The following is a 15,729-nucleotide window of genomic DNA, read 5'->3' as shown; positions in this document are numbered from 1 at the left end:
TATTTTGTGTTTTTATTTTATTTATTCCACTACATTACCTTTTTACAATGTTATCAAAACTTCCATCTACGATTTTTCTAAGCAAATTTAACATTAGATAGAATTAAATTGATATTGATCTTAAACGATTATGCGTGTTTTTGTAAATAGTTCTCACTTGCTATTGAAATTGTCTGAGGATAGAAAGGAGAGGAGAGTAACGGAAGAGAGTAAAAACCAAATGTAGAAGCAATTAATTGTAACGGTAATTAAACACAGACTGATGTTAAGTATTCATGACAGTCGCACTCTACAATCGGTGTTGTCCGTCTGGATTGCAAATCTTCCACCCCCGCCCATCCCTTGTTTCAGTTCTTCACTTTGATCTGTTCGAATTACAGAATGAATCGTCCTTTTTTCGCGAATCGAAGGCGTCAAGTTTCTTATCGCAACTCCTTTCCTTTTCTCATTATGCAATGACAGTCCATTAGTCACTTTGCAGTTTCGAAAGTTACAACATTTTCCGAAATTGATACCATAACAGTACGAAACAGAACAAGGGAGGACTCGAATAACCATGCATTCTAATCCTATCTCTTTTTACCATTCGGTATTACAACCTTTCCAGTAATCTTATTATTTTTTTTTAACATAGTTTTCATATAGTAATGGCGTTTATGCTGAATATATTCTAATCAATAGTAACAAACTTCATACATCAGGTATTCGAATTTATCTAGACCTCACACATCTTTCTAATGATAGATACAAAAATGGCATAAGAGATAAGATATACTTCAGAAGATTAAGATTCAATTACTGAACAAATGACATCAATTATTCAACTAATTATCTTTTCAATTGATCTGTCTAGCTGATGCTTCTCCTCCAGAGTAAAACTGGTTTGGGATGATTAGTTGTATTGTCAACTGGATTTTTAAAATCATCATCTGTGTGCTAATACGAAAAATAATTCTCTAGAAATCCTTATTTGGAATATGGAATAATAGATACAATCTGTATTGTTTAAGAGAAAAATCTGTAATATTCATGCTAGTCGATTCTTTACAGGACTGTTAAACGATGAATGTTTGTCCACAGCCTTGTACTAAACCCAGACCGACAATGATTAATGCCACTCACTTCCTCTGCATCCACAATAGTTCTTTCTTCCTGTGACGTCATGGCTTTGCTTGAATGATTTCTTCCATAAAATTACACCTTCCTATGCGTTCTTGCCATTTAATTCCGCCATATTAATTAGTTTACGTTGTATGACCCCGACTGAATCCTGTTTTTTCTATCGCAGTTAATAAAGCAATGTGTTTTTTTTCCTATAAACTTTCACTCGATAATAATTTCAAATTATTAGAAATACAATATATATTTTTCCAAAGTTTATTCCATTAATTTTTAGTTACTTTTGTCCCTTTTTAAAATTAGTTTCTCGGGCTATTCTACCATACATTTTAATTCTCATAATTAATAGTTTCTTTAAATGAGTGTGTGTATATATATATATATAGTGCTTTGTTATTGAGTTTGTTTTTCTTGAGACAATTCGCAATATATTTTAGCCTGTCAGTAGGTCATAGTAATTAAATATTGCCGCATGATCGACCATCCATGTATGACTTCCATACGTGAGTTATAGCTCGTTTTGGAAACAAACAAGATTTAAATAAATTTCTACGAGGACTTTTATATGAAATATCTAATGAAGTCTTTATTTTCAACAATATTACATACCATGTAAATTATACAGAATGAATTTTCTCATTAAGCTTTACATTAGTAGTAGTTTCTGGCTCATTCATCTTGCACTTTCACAAATTGAGAAAGTTTACTTCGAATCTGTTTACTGTATAATAAATTAGAGGCTGTTACTAATCCAATTATAACAAGTGATTAGCGGCTATTTAAAGTGAAACATGACGTTTGTTATATGAAGATATGTAATACTAGTCATAAATTTACATATTTATTTATTATAAATTATGAATAATGAATTGGAAATAAATTAGTGTTATTCATTAATATCCAGAAAATATTTAAATTTCTGGAAATATTTTTTATATACTTTCGGGATAATTAAATTCACTTATTTAACCTTATATTCAAATCAACTGCTTACCTTTATATCTATTTATATAATTAAATATTATGCGAAATAGTTGACTTGACTTAATAATTACTATATACAATTATATTTTAAGAATCACATAATCAGTTTGTTTATTAATGAAATATTTTGTTTGAACTTTTCAATTTATTAATAACTTACTATAATGTAACTGGTGAACTAACAATATTTATAATTACATAGTTTTTGTGTCAGAAATAAAATTAATGAATTCTAAATAATATCTCGTACATATTACGTGTTGGTTTGAAGAATAAAGTGGTTTCTAGTGATGATATTTTTCGCATAGTAATTCATTTTATTAAGCTCTTTGATGTTGGGCGAAAAATAAAAGCATTTTATTTGATTATATATAAAGCTTTTCTAATGTTACACAGTAAAAAATGTCTAAAAAAGTTATTTTTTAAATCGTTTTTTGAACCATTTTATCAGATTACTGTATAGATTTTTAGGAAATTCGTTTGTAACAGATTACAGTCGACCCCCCTATAACACTGTTGATTATTCAGTTTTATATGATTTCCCATGTTGTACGAGTCACTTAGATTTTACAAATACGTGTGCCGGGCTCTGAACGGCTCACGTATTTGTAAAATCTAAGTGACTCGTACAACATGGAATTCATATAAAACGTAATAATCAACAGTGTTATAGGGGGAGTCGACTGTACTTATCACTCAATATTTATATTAAGCAATGAAATATGTCGAGAATACAGTGTTTTTTTAACTAGAAATTCTTAATATGACGTTTTTAAATCCTAATTTTTAATTGTTTTATTCTTCATTTAACTTATTAACAAGAGTTTAGGGAAAAATAGAAAGAAATTAATCTGTGATATTAATGAAATGACAAATAGAAGTTTATTGTTTACGAAAATACAATTAAGCTCGTATTAAGATTACGAGCTTAATTGCCTTCTTCCTTATAGAAGGTTTTATGAAAGATTAAGCTCGTATTAAGAATAAGAGCTTAATCTTTCATAAAACCATAATAGGCCTACGCATTTAGAAGAGTATTAAGCTTCTACTGGCTTATGGGTTCGATTTCCACTTCAAACGTGGATACTGTTATCGATTTTTAACCGAAATTATTCTTATAGGGAGGGAGAACCTGTAGCTATTAATGGATGCGAAATTGCTCATCATCGATTTAAATTTATTAAAGTATATTTCAGTTTCTTTTTTAATCTATATTGCATTAAACACGGCATAAAAATATCAGTTTTTAAACTGAAAAATGATGTAGGATATACAGGCGAATTTATTTCAGAAATTTTTCTATATTTCTCAATGGTTTTTGAATTGATTTTCGGTGTGCAAAATCTAAATTATTATTAGTTTTACATTATATTACAGGCTTAAATCTATAATGTACTNTTTTAAAAAAAAATTTTTAACGCGAATTTTATTCAGATATTTTTGCTGTTAGATTTTATTACGTAGAATTATATTTATTAATTAATCTGTTTTCTATGTTAAAGAAGGAAGTGATATAAGCCTATTTACTATTTTTATACTGCAATAAAAATTTGAAATGAATTTTAAATGAATTTTACATCTAAATACATAAATTTAGCTCAATGGTTTCTGTTTTAGGAAAGTTTCCTATTTCTAAATATGGTAACTTACATTAAGAATTTTATTATATCTAATAGTAATGATGATGTTTGAAGCATCTAAATAATTATTGATCTGGAATATATCATGTTTCTGACCATTTTATTGTCTCAATCCGTTTTACAGAAGAGTAAATACGAACCATCTGAATTTATTTAGCTTTCTTCTTAAAACCAGCTGTTAAAACCTTGTGTTAGTCATTAAGGCCCTGGCTAAATTGTTACAGGAAGGAACTTCTTAAAACAAGTGTCCAGTTAGCCGTAAATTGTATTATTTAGTTTACATGTCCATAGAAAGAAAAACATATTTCTAATAGAGAATAAAATAGAAATAAATCATATTTATACTAACTGACCAGTAAGTAATCACAGTAGCAAAACTATTTCATATACCAACTTCGTTACGGCATTAAATTTAACTACGAATTCAATGTATTTATGTTTTCTATAACAGTTTTTCATTTAAAAATAACGAGTATAATCGTACTTACTTATTATTAAAATGAGAATAAAATACTAGCTTAAATATCAAAAAAATAATAACTTATTAGATAAGCTATGTAAAAGAACTGCTTGCTTTTACTTTGTCAGTCACTTAATGAACTTTGAACACCTTACAATAATTGAGTACTTTTATAATGTTTTAAAAGTTTTATTCTTAAGAATTCTTTGCTTTGCATATTGTATATTGCAGATGCATTAAGTATAATAATCTATTTAGAAATTATATTCTAAAAATAGATTTTCTATACAGTACTAATAGCATTTCTTCGCACCTTATTCAGGGAATAGAGGATTATCTAAATCCCATTGTTACTAAACTAAGTAGCCTATTTGGTATAAGAATCCTTTTCCAGATAAACTAATTATTCTTTTAGTTCATTTTAAGTTTTAATGTATTTAAATTTAGTGAACGTTTGCATGGATTTTTATATATAAATTTTTACCTATATATCTGAATATAAATTTTATATAATAGAATATTATTATATATTTTAATTGCATTGACCAGTCCCAATTTAAATATTGGGTATTGTATATAATTTAAAAAAGCCCATTATTAAAGTAAATATATTTACATATCTATAAAACTTTGCTAGATTTATTACAAGAGATGCATTAATTAGAGATACGGCGTTAATTTAGTATTATTTTACGCTTGTTAATTTTATCCGTAATAAATTTAGTATTATTTAAATTATTAATGTTAACATGAATTTGAAATTTCTTCTGTACAAACTGTATTTAATGTAGATTAAAATTTTACGTGATTTTTAATATTTTATTGGTTATTTTAGTTAGAAATTAGATTATTTTATAGTAAACATTTTAAGTGTTATGTATTAAAATTTTGAAATATTTATTTTAATAATTTTTTAAAAAAAGTCTGTTTAGATTTTCTATCCGTACATGGCTTACTTTATTCAATTAACAGATATTTTTAATTGAATATCTGAAAAATAAAATTCCAGAATTAAAAAAAGATGCGAGTAATTTTAAATTCCATTAACTATTAGTATTGTGAAAGAATAGAAAAATCAGTTTGAATAAAAGCAGTATATATTACTTGCCACTAACTGTCATTGTATGTATTTGTATGAATATAAGACGTTGGTTGAAGATGAGGGAAACTAAATATCATTTAGCATAATTATTTTAAAGGTAAGCTATATTCCGTAGATTGTGAGTTAGTACACAAATTGGAAATGTTCATGTTGTATTTCGATCCAAGATTTACAGGTATAGTATAAAGCCTATAGTATTTACTTTTTACTTTTCAAGCCTGGGATGCATCACTCCTCCGATGATTGACAGCGAACCCCCGCTGAGGAACCCCGCCTACACGCACGTGCCATCTACTACGATACTAGCATCTGATTGGAGCAGAAAGCAGTTCGTCTGTCCGTTCTTCATATTCATCCAATAAGAGAGAAGTTGACTCAGCCAGTGACGGCATAGCACACCAGGTGAGCCCGGCCAGTCGACTCTCAGCTAGACGAATGGGGAGCATTCGGTGAGGACGTCCGTACGCCTTGCTCCGCTGGCATGACGCAGACTTTAAGTAGTGCGATTATGGAACATGGGTTCGGTAAACGTAGTCAAGCCCTACGTCTGGTCGAGCTACCAGGAGGCCATGGTCACCCGGCTCTAGGGCCCAGCCAGGGGTTCCCCTTCAACACGCCGGCAGTCCACCACCGCGGGGGTCAAGAACACCATCAGTCGTCAGACATGTTGAACCCCTTCATGGACACCAGTGCCCACATGGGTGCCATCAAGTTAAGTCCTTCGCACGCTATGGCTGGTGAAGCTGCCGCCGTGGCAGCTGCGGCGGCCCATTCTCAGACTAACCACCAATTCGGGGGACAACCACCCAACGGGTACGGGGTACCTCATTCTCACGTGAGCCATCATAGTCATGTGGGTGGTTACGCCACTAGAGATTTTCTCATCCGTCGGGATCATATGCCTTCGCTATCGAGTACCTTGGCAACGCACGATTCTTTGACAACAAATAGTCCAGCTCATCATGGAATGTTTGTGTCGTCGTCTCATCACACGGCAGACATTTTTTCGGGTCTCGAACATCCCCACCACACGGGACATGTCAATGGTCAAGTTCGACTGTCGCTCGGAACCGATATGTATGGCCGGCCTGATACATTTAATCAAATGGGAGCTCCGCGTTCCGACCATCACTTGACGGGCACTTACGGAGCTGTCAACGTAGGACATGTCCCACATCATCATGGTTCGGGAGCCTTCTTTCGTTACATGAGGCAACCTATTAAGCAGGAAATGACATGTTTGTGGGTGGACCAAGATCAACCAAGTCCTAAGAAACCGTGTAGTAAAACGTTTAATTCCATGCACGAAATTGTGACTCACATTACCGTCGAACACGTCGGTGGACCCGAGTGTACTAATCATGCTTGTTTTTGGCAGGATTGTATTAGGAATGGTAGGCCTTTCAAAGCGAAATACAAACTGGTAAATCATATCAGAGTTCACACCGGAGAAAAGCCGTTTCCGTGCCCTTTCCCAGGCTGCGGAAAAGTATTTGCGAGAAGCGAAAATCTTAAAATTCACAAAAGGACTCACACAGGTAAGATGTATACAAGTTATGTACTAATTTTGCTTTTAATACACACAAGTAGCTAATAAAGATTATCATGCTAATCATTCCAACTAAAATTTTTATTGCATACTAAACTAATATATAACAGGAGTTCAAAAACTATTTAATATGTGTAATCCAACTTTATCGTAGCATAATAATCCCAAGACACGTATTACAGCAAGAGAAAACGAAAATTTGGGTCTTAGAAATTAATTCCAATGTCATATTTAGTAAAACGGTAGAATGTTGTAAAGCAGTGCAGGTGGTGTGGGGAATGATTTATCTGATTGTGTGGTTTAACAACGCAATCGGACTTGTAGAACAAACCCTGTTTGTGGCCTAGGAACCCATTAAAAGCAGATTACGGCCTCTAGGGAGCTGTCAGGTAGATAGGGCCACCCAATGATGGTTGTTATTAGACGAGTCCCGAGGGATCGAGAGCAGTTTGTCACTTGATACATGGGTCAGGTGTGGTGACTTTTCGCCCCTTCTTCCAAGGGTCAAGAAACTGACCTATCTGGTTCGATGGTGTCTTGTTAGAGATGAACTTCAGTAATACAAAATTTGTTTTATTCTCTGAACAAGTATAATAAACTAATTTAGTACAGATTAAAGTTTTTCAATGATACTATCACACTTTCTGATAACTTAGAATTCCTCTTATTACTATCCATTAAAATGGCAGACTTTAAAAATCAAGTATGTAACATTTAAGAACATGATATACTATACTGTACAGTACATATATACTTGTATTAATTAAATTTAAAAAACTACTAATTTTATTTAAAGAACAGTTTGAAATCTGTATTTATTTTTAAAAAAGTTATGCTTACACTGTAATTGAAAACGGCATTAATGGGAGGTTCTACTGCAATTTCCTATGAGTTGCTGATCTTATCAGTCTGATATAATCTCACTGTATAGATCAGTGATACCTGGATACAGTTTGTAAACATCGAAAATGGATAATTGCTGGTTTTAATGACGATAATATAATGTTTACAAAGTGTATCAATGTATCGCTTGTCTACTAAACTGATAAGATCAATAATAATCTCAAAAAATTGAACAGTTAAATTGATTTCAAGTACACAACTTGATCCATTTGAAATCATATTTAATTGCAAAATACAACTATACAAAATGATAAATGTTTATAATCAATTTAAGAAAAGTCCTCTTAAAATCTTATACCTTTTTTTAATTATTAAATAGCACCATAAGTCTAATTAAGTCTGACATTTGAATAAAAAATTTTCAAATGTCATTGTATGTTAATTCCTTCCAATTATATAAAATTTTGAAAATTAGATAGACTATATGGTAATTTTAGAATTGCCTTCTTGTAATATGCTTTTTTTACATTTCTTCCTATGGTAAAAAGGACCTGAGTGAGAGGTAAAAACCATTGTTTACTTGTTATAATTGATTTTTTGATGTAAGTGAAAACAACAAATATTTAGGAAGTTAACTATCAGAAGCAATACAATATTTCAGAATTTATGAATTTATTTTCAATAAGATTTAACTGATAAAAATTGTCACTGGAAATTTGTATACAAATTTCATAATAATTTATATATAAAAATTAATAAATAAATTAGCTTATATCATTATATTTAATGCTTTATCTCTGGCATTGATTTATCAAATTGTATACCTTATAGTGTACAACAATATAGGTTAATTTATATACATTTTAATTTTTTGGAAATTATTTCAAAGTTTTCTGATCTTTCTTTTGTAAAATTTAGGCTAAACTGAAGGAAAAAAAAATGTTTAGCATATCAAAAACTATGATGATAATGTTTGTCCCCCTCTCACTTCTTCCCTTTGGGGTGTTTAACATTTGAATAGCAGTAATTGTACGTAATTTATTAATATATACAATACTACTGGAGTTAGATCTAGATACTTTACTATTATATATCAACATATCCATACATTCATCAAAATTGATGTTCTATTTAATATTAATCTTTTTACCAAGACTGATCCTTCTATATTAAACATGACTATTTTTGCTGTTTATCTACAAGAATCAGTAGCTTGAACATATTTAATTGTTTTCATATGTATTTTATATTTTTCTCATTAAATATTTGGATTTTATGTAGATGAAGAACGAAAGAAATAGTTTAACGTTCAGTAGATCATCTGTTTTACGCCCCAGAAATTTTTTTAATGCACTAAATCGTATTAAAGTTGTTCTAATATGTTATACACGATGCACAGGTCAACAGTAGTTAAGTTCGTACTGCTGAACTGGTTAGACTGAAGTAGTGGGAGGCCTGGTTCAAGGTCAGTCTGGTCGTAAATAGGAAGCTTTCTAAAACTGTTCAACATTAACAGAACTCTATTGGAAACAATTTGCAGAATTAGCACCTTTTACGAATCTTACAAAAGGGAGAGGGGCAATTGTTGGCTAACTCTTAAAAATAAAAGTATAACTAAACCATTCGATTTTGTTTCTTGGTGCGAAGGTTATGCTCTGCAGAGTGGAATTAGTTGTCTTCAGCACCAAGGTCGAATCATTACACGCTAATCAATTACCAGAATGCCATGCTACCAAATATCGGAGCCATACTGTCTGCACTTACAACTTCAATGTCGAGAAGTATTTCTGAATGAGTGGACTGAGTAAGTGGAATGAAAAAAAGTGGCAGTTACTTCCTGACTTTCTTGTTTTGGTTAATTGTTGAGAGGTAACATCAACTATTAAGAATTACTTGAATTATTTATTTCAATTGATATATTTTGTATATAAAAGTTTTAAACATAACAGAAGTTTTCTATAGAAATGAATATTGTAATGCTTTATATTATATTGAAGTTCAGAATAGTTCGACTAAGTAGCTTACAAGTACTGTATTTTAGGCATTATGGGTTTTGTACACAAGAATCTTTTGGTTCTATAAGAACAGGAAATTATTCTTCGCTAAGGACACTTCTGCAGCAAAGAACATCAAAATGTCTGCTTCATACAAAGAGCTGGCTCCGGCCTCCTAGCAAAATAAGTAGCAATTTTTTTTTAATCATACAATGCATTCACTCAACCTCGTTTAATGTTATATTGTAGGATTGAGGAACATCCTCAAAGCGATGTTAAAATATATATTCATAATTCTACTTTATTCAACTATTGCAAAGAAAATACGACTGATTACTCAATGTTCTTCTATTATAATGATTTCTCTTGTTGAAAAATACAAAACTAATACCTATATTAATTTCGTTTTTCAATATTTCTATCTAATAAATAATTCTACTTATATGATCTAAAATGAACGAAAACTCTTTAAAATTTTTCCCTCAACAATAAGAAAAGAAAATTATCTTCATGTCGAAATGGATTTCTTTTAGAATAGTTCAGTTAACTGTATGAGGGCCAACCACAGCAGTCATAACCGATCAATGATTGAAAGCAGCTATTATCGCTGAAGCAGAAAATTGTGATAAATTTTAGTTCAATTTCTATATCAAATAAGAGAGTGTATTAATAGAATAAATAGTTGTTTTCTATTATTTTATAGTAGTAATTTAAATTTTTTTAAAAAATCTTATAAGTACTGATGATCATAGTATAAATTGAGAGGTATTTTTGTTTATTTTAATGTTTTTTTCTACCCATAAACGAGTTGTTTTACTTTTTAACCATAAGATTTTGGAATTACTCTTATCCTAACATACTGAAAAATTTCGAAAACAATTTTATTTAACGGCAACTTTACCAATCCGAAAGAAAAATTAATAATGTATTATAAAACCCTACAGCTAAAAGTAATATCACGGCTAGGAGTATAAACGATAACATTCAATACCATAAATGGGATATAGCACAATCTACTAGCTTATCGTAAAGAAAGATCATTATTAGAAAGGGTTTGATCCAGTTGTGGTAGAGAAGCAAAGAATACTAAATACGTTAGTAAGAAATTTCATTCCTTATCACGTTTGATAAAGTGGTCTAAACAGAATAAAGTTGGAGCACGCATCTAATTTACTCTTTATTGCTTCGGAACGAATTAATACTCCACGTACTAAAACCTGGATTTATTTATCAATAGCCTCTTAAAACTCGTGGTTAATTTATGTTTAGGTACCTCCAAATTATCGATTATCCAACAAATTACACATTATGTTCTGAAGAGGATAAAATATTCTTAAGTGCAACGTTCGCTATACCGAACCAGTTCTATTCGTCCCATACGATATTCCTTTCTTAAGTTTTATCTCTAACTAGAACTGGTTAGATTATACCTATTTTATGTAGAAATAGTCATACATATTCACATCTCGTATGTTATAGCAGGTGTGTCTAAAAGATTTCTTACAAACAACATAGATAAAACGGAAGTAAAGATTTATTTTTTTTCTGTTTGTAAATAGCTTTGTTTCCTTCGCCATTTTCTACGATCCTAATCTGTATAAAATATAAACTATTTAGATTTGTATTTAAGAGAGAAAGATGATACTGAAATGTTCATATTTATTAATTTAAAGTTTGTTATACTCATTTTGTAATAACAAAATATATNTACATTAAAAGCCACTGAAACAAGAACTGAATCTTCCTTTTTTACTCCATTTTTAGTCAGTAAATTGATTGTTTTCAACTCTGTCGAAGAAAAAAGTCTTAGATTTTAAAATATAGATAAATATGTATCAGACATTACTCTTACGATATGAGAAAAGTTTTATCTTCTAAAAGCTATAAGAATAAGGAAAGTAGGAATATAAGGAAGAAAATATCTCGGAGAAACACATAATGAGCTTCATTATAGAATAAGTTATTGAAAATGCTGTCCTGAGAGAAATACGAAGAGAGTTTAGATACTAATACGGATCGACTCCAGCGTGCTTTGGGGTATGAATGCTATTTTGCATACAATGTCTTAGATTTATTACCTATCCTACAATATACTGATACTGTATATCCGTTCTGCAAGCCTCATAAAACTCTAGAACCGATATCTTACTAGATAACGTTCCCCAAGCTAATTCATTGTACTTGTATATCAAAGTAAACAGAATAATTCCTTACAAAATATCTGACTTTAAGCAAATACTTTACTACATAAGCATACACGAGTATATTTGTATACGCTTTGAAAGTTTTTTTTTTATATATGTAATTTTTTACGAGTGTTTACAGTAAAAAAACGGTAAATCAGCCTTATAAATTAAAGAAGCAAAATCAAATGACAGTTCACTTATAACAAAACCAGACTCCCCACAAAGAGATTACTTCTATCTACCAAACATTGTATCGATTGAAAGTAGACCTAAGAGGGTCAAATTCTATCAATCAATAAGATGTTCAAACCATTCGAAAGGAAGAATTCTACTTGTAAAGAACTCAAGATATTCTATTATTTCTTCTCTTTTACTTAACAACTGTATTATAATAATATAAGTAAAAGAATACTTTAAAAATTAGTAAGAACAAAGAACTTAATAACGCATCAACATCTATTAATAATATATATAAATTATACGTCTTAGAAGCTTACCGGGAGCCTTGGAGGTTGTAAAATAAATTCTCTACAGAGATTTTTACCGAAAGGAATCCAAATTATAAATATCTGACCACACATATAGCATTAATTTAGTGTCTGAGACGTAACTTCCCTCTTGGTGAAGAGGGAGCATGGCTAATATGTCACGTACATCCTGCACATCAAAATTACTACATCTATTTATATGTAGTCACCCGGATTGTTTTCAAATTAGCACTTTCTTTGAAAAGCGTAACCGTCCTGAAATGTTATATTCATCTCTCCTTCTAAATATAACCAGAAGCAGGAGTTTCGTCTCAACACCATATATTAGATACGTTCATTATACATAACTACAAATCGCGTTTAACTTACTCACATATCATTAGGAATATTTGTTAATATTAATATAACCATTAGTTTATATAATATAATATTATATTATCGAAAATATTACTGAAACGTTGATACATTTACACGTTTATCCCTTTCACAACTTGGAAGGAAAGAAGATGAAGATGCGAGCATAAAAAATTGAAACTAGAATATAAAAATTTATCATAGAAAAATATTTTTTAAATATTTTATAATGTTAAAATTGTACTAGTATTATTCTTACGTACTTATACGCATTCAATTTTTTTTTTTTTATAAGAATAAAGAATATAAAGATATGTATGACCATTGAAATGATAGACATTTCAATAAAAGAAAACGTCTTGCAAATCCCTAGACACGAAAAGGAATAAGTTTTCGAGTTTTCAGGCTAAAAAAAAGCCATCTCTTTCTTTATTCATTCTTCTAATAGTGAAAGAAAAGTACATAACTGCTAACACCTCCAACCTCTTCACATGCTTGTTTGGATGAAACAGCAACAACTAGAACTCCTCAGAACTTCTCTCTTCAAAGACAGATGTCGAAAGGCTGAGTAGAAATAACTCTATAAGCTATATATTTTTTTTTTATTAGAGAAGTAAATTAAACATAGAAAAATACGAAAAATTCCTATATAAATATTGCTGATTTGAAATAAATTAAGTACAATTTACTCAAGCGACAAACTTCTTGTAAATTTCTAGAAATTCAATATTTCAATATTTTGTTTCTAGTTAATTGTTATAACTCTTCTATCTTGAGTCAATATTTTATATATGTTATAAAATACACTCAATTTCTTACATTTTTATGGATATTTTCGTAATAATTATTTATTATTTTTATTGTAATTCATTAACACGTATCGAAGGATAACGAAATACATTAGAAACCATACTATAAATCAATAGAATTTTGTAGGTATAGAAGAATTTCTGTGTTGTAAAGGAGTAAATTTATCGATAATCTATAAAAAAAAAGAAATTCCTCATTAGTTTTATATAATAACAAGCTTTCAAAATCTATGACCAAAATGCTTTTATCTCTTTTGAAAATCGATCAGAATCGATTGAACTTGACTTTCTTCTATAAACTGGATGTTAATTTTAAACAAATTTTGAGTGTTAGAGCTTATATTAACAAAAATAAATAAATTGTTTATTTATATTTTTAATCTTACAAGCAATAATTAAGCAAGAATAATTTAATTATAATCAATGTTAGATCGAGAAAGTTTATCTTAAGACATTAAGAAATGTTGAAGAATCTTACACTAAACTAAGACAAAAATCGTACAAAAATCATGTTTTTAAAGTAAAAATTTAGTTATAAAAATTTAAAATATAATAATAAAAAAAATATACAAAAGTTTTATATATTTAAAGTAATAAAATCATTATTAACAATATATAAACGAAAATAATCGATATTGGAGACGAAGTTTATCGATCGAAAATAGTAAAAGGAGAAGTTCTTAATCGAAATTTTCATATCGAATTTTTAAATATATAAATCTCTTTATTACACGATAAACATTTAAGTATTTTAACAAGTGAAAAGTTAGAGAATAAAATTAACCGGTAACCATTATAACATTTGGTAAATATGGATAAAGAAGAAAAGGACACGAAATGGCAATTTTTTTACTCCAACTTCTTGTGCAAATGGAACTAACTAGATTCAGGACAGAGGTGGACACTTCTGTTGACACATTTCTGGATGTCAGAAAGGATGGGGAAGATAGAAGAGAGAGAAAAGAATTCCTTGGGCGAACTGTTAATAGGATAAGCTTGTGAATTCTCTTATCCCTCCTTTCTGTATTGGGGTCTTCCCCTTCTCACTGACTAGTCTGTTTTCTGCTCGAATTCACACCAATCAAAATCTTTATCCGCACTGCAAACTCAATATCCTATTATTTTCTGTTTCTTTTGCTAAAATCTTTCCCTCTTTTTTTTTCCCCTGACAGATTCTTTGTTTGTTTTAGTACAAGTTAAAATGTATTTTATTTCTTAAAAACTAGAACTTTATTTTAAAATTTATTATTATATTATTGTTATTTTTTTTTTCTTCTTATAAAATATATAAAAATAGTTTTTAAAAGAGATCTTTCTACGAGTACATTAATCATCTCCAAAATATACGTCGATACAGATCTTTCAACTTGGATTTCAATTATAAAGTGACGATAGAATCGATATTTCTAATCTATAAACTTTCAGAAAAGCGATCGAATAGTTTCGTTTATGATGATAATTCACATAAAAAATACCTCAAAAAGAGTGAAAAAATATATATTGGACAAAAATTCCTGATTATAATTAAATTATAAATTGTAAAAAGATTGCTTACATCATTGTTACTTGATGATAAAAAAAATCCATTCTGTATATAAACTCTGGTTTGGATCAGTAAAGTGAGTGTTGACATTATAAGATAAACTTGGATTTTATATATATCTATACACATTTCACTTCTCTAGAAGAATCTTGAAAGGATCTGGATATCAACACTTTTATGTGAAGTGAGATCCTGTATGTAGCAAGCACTCTATTGACAATTGGTAGGGATCATCTTTGTCATCTGCGAACCTCTCTGAAGAGTTTCTTTTTATCCCAATTTTATAGAGCTTAACTCTTAGATATTCAGAAAATATAATTTCTTCTGGAGTGAAAAAATATATAGATATATATTTCAAGGTTATCAGAGAAAGAATCTCAGGAGAGATACCAGCTGCATCTGATATGCTTTAACCAAACAGGATAATGTATCTTTCTTTATATAATCCTCTTCCTAGGCATTTAGTTTAGACTTTTAAATAAAATAAATACATATATTTCTTGTTTATAACATAAAAAAGCATTTATAAGTTATTATTGATATAGAAAACTTTTCGATATTTGCTCCAATTCTGCATTCTTTTCATCCATTTTCAGATGATCCTATCAGAATTATGTATGATGCGACTTCATCCACAGGGAGATAATGTGATACAAGC

The 15,729-nt window shown here is 29.7% G+C and overlaps 1 protein-coding gene across 1 annotated transcript; it reads left to right on the top strand.

The window, feature by feature from the left end:
- The first annotated feature begins 5,267 nt into the window (after nt 1-5,267).
- On the top strand, nt 5,268-7,431 carry LOC111627524 (zinc finger protein ZIC 1-like). The gene is made up of 2 exons (XM_023371113.1): nt 5,268-5,402; nt 5,523-7,431. The coding sequence occupies exon 2, from the start codon at nt 5,787-5,789 to the stop codon at nt 6,897-6,899; it is 1,113 nt and encodes a 370-aa protein (XP_023226881.1). The 5' UTR covers nt 5,268-5,402; nt 5,523-5,786; the 3' UTR covers nt 6,900-7,431.
- The last annotated feature ends 8,298 nt before the right edge of the window (nt 7,432-15,729 follow it).

Source organism: Centruroides sculpturatus, unplaced genomic scaffold (assembly GCF_000671375.1).
Source record: "Centruroides sculpturatus isolate CEXI.00-Female unplaced genomic scaffold, Cexi_2.0 scaffold273, whole genome shotgun sequence".
Lineage (NCBI taxonomy): Eukaryota > Metazoa > Arthropoda > Arachnida > Scorpiones > Buthidae > Centruroides > Centruroides sculpturatus.
Note: the sequence above shows the minus strand (reverse complement) of the source record. Positions and strands in the feature narration are given on the sequence as shown.

Excerpts from the sequence above, each read along its gene's own strand:
- LOC111627524 (XM_023371113.1), top strand. The coding sequence starts at position 5,787 with ATGACGCAGACTTTAAGTAGTGCGATTATGGAACATGGGTTCGGTAAA.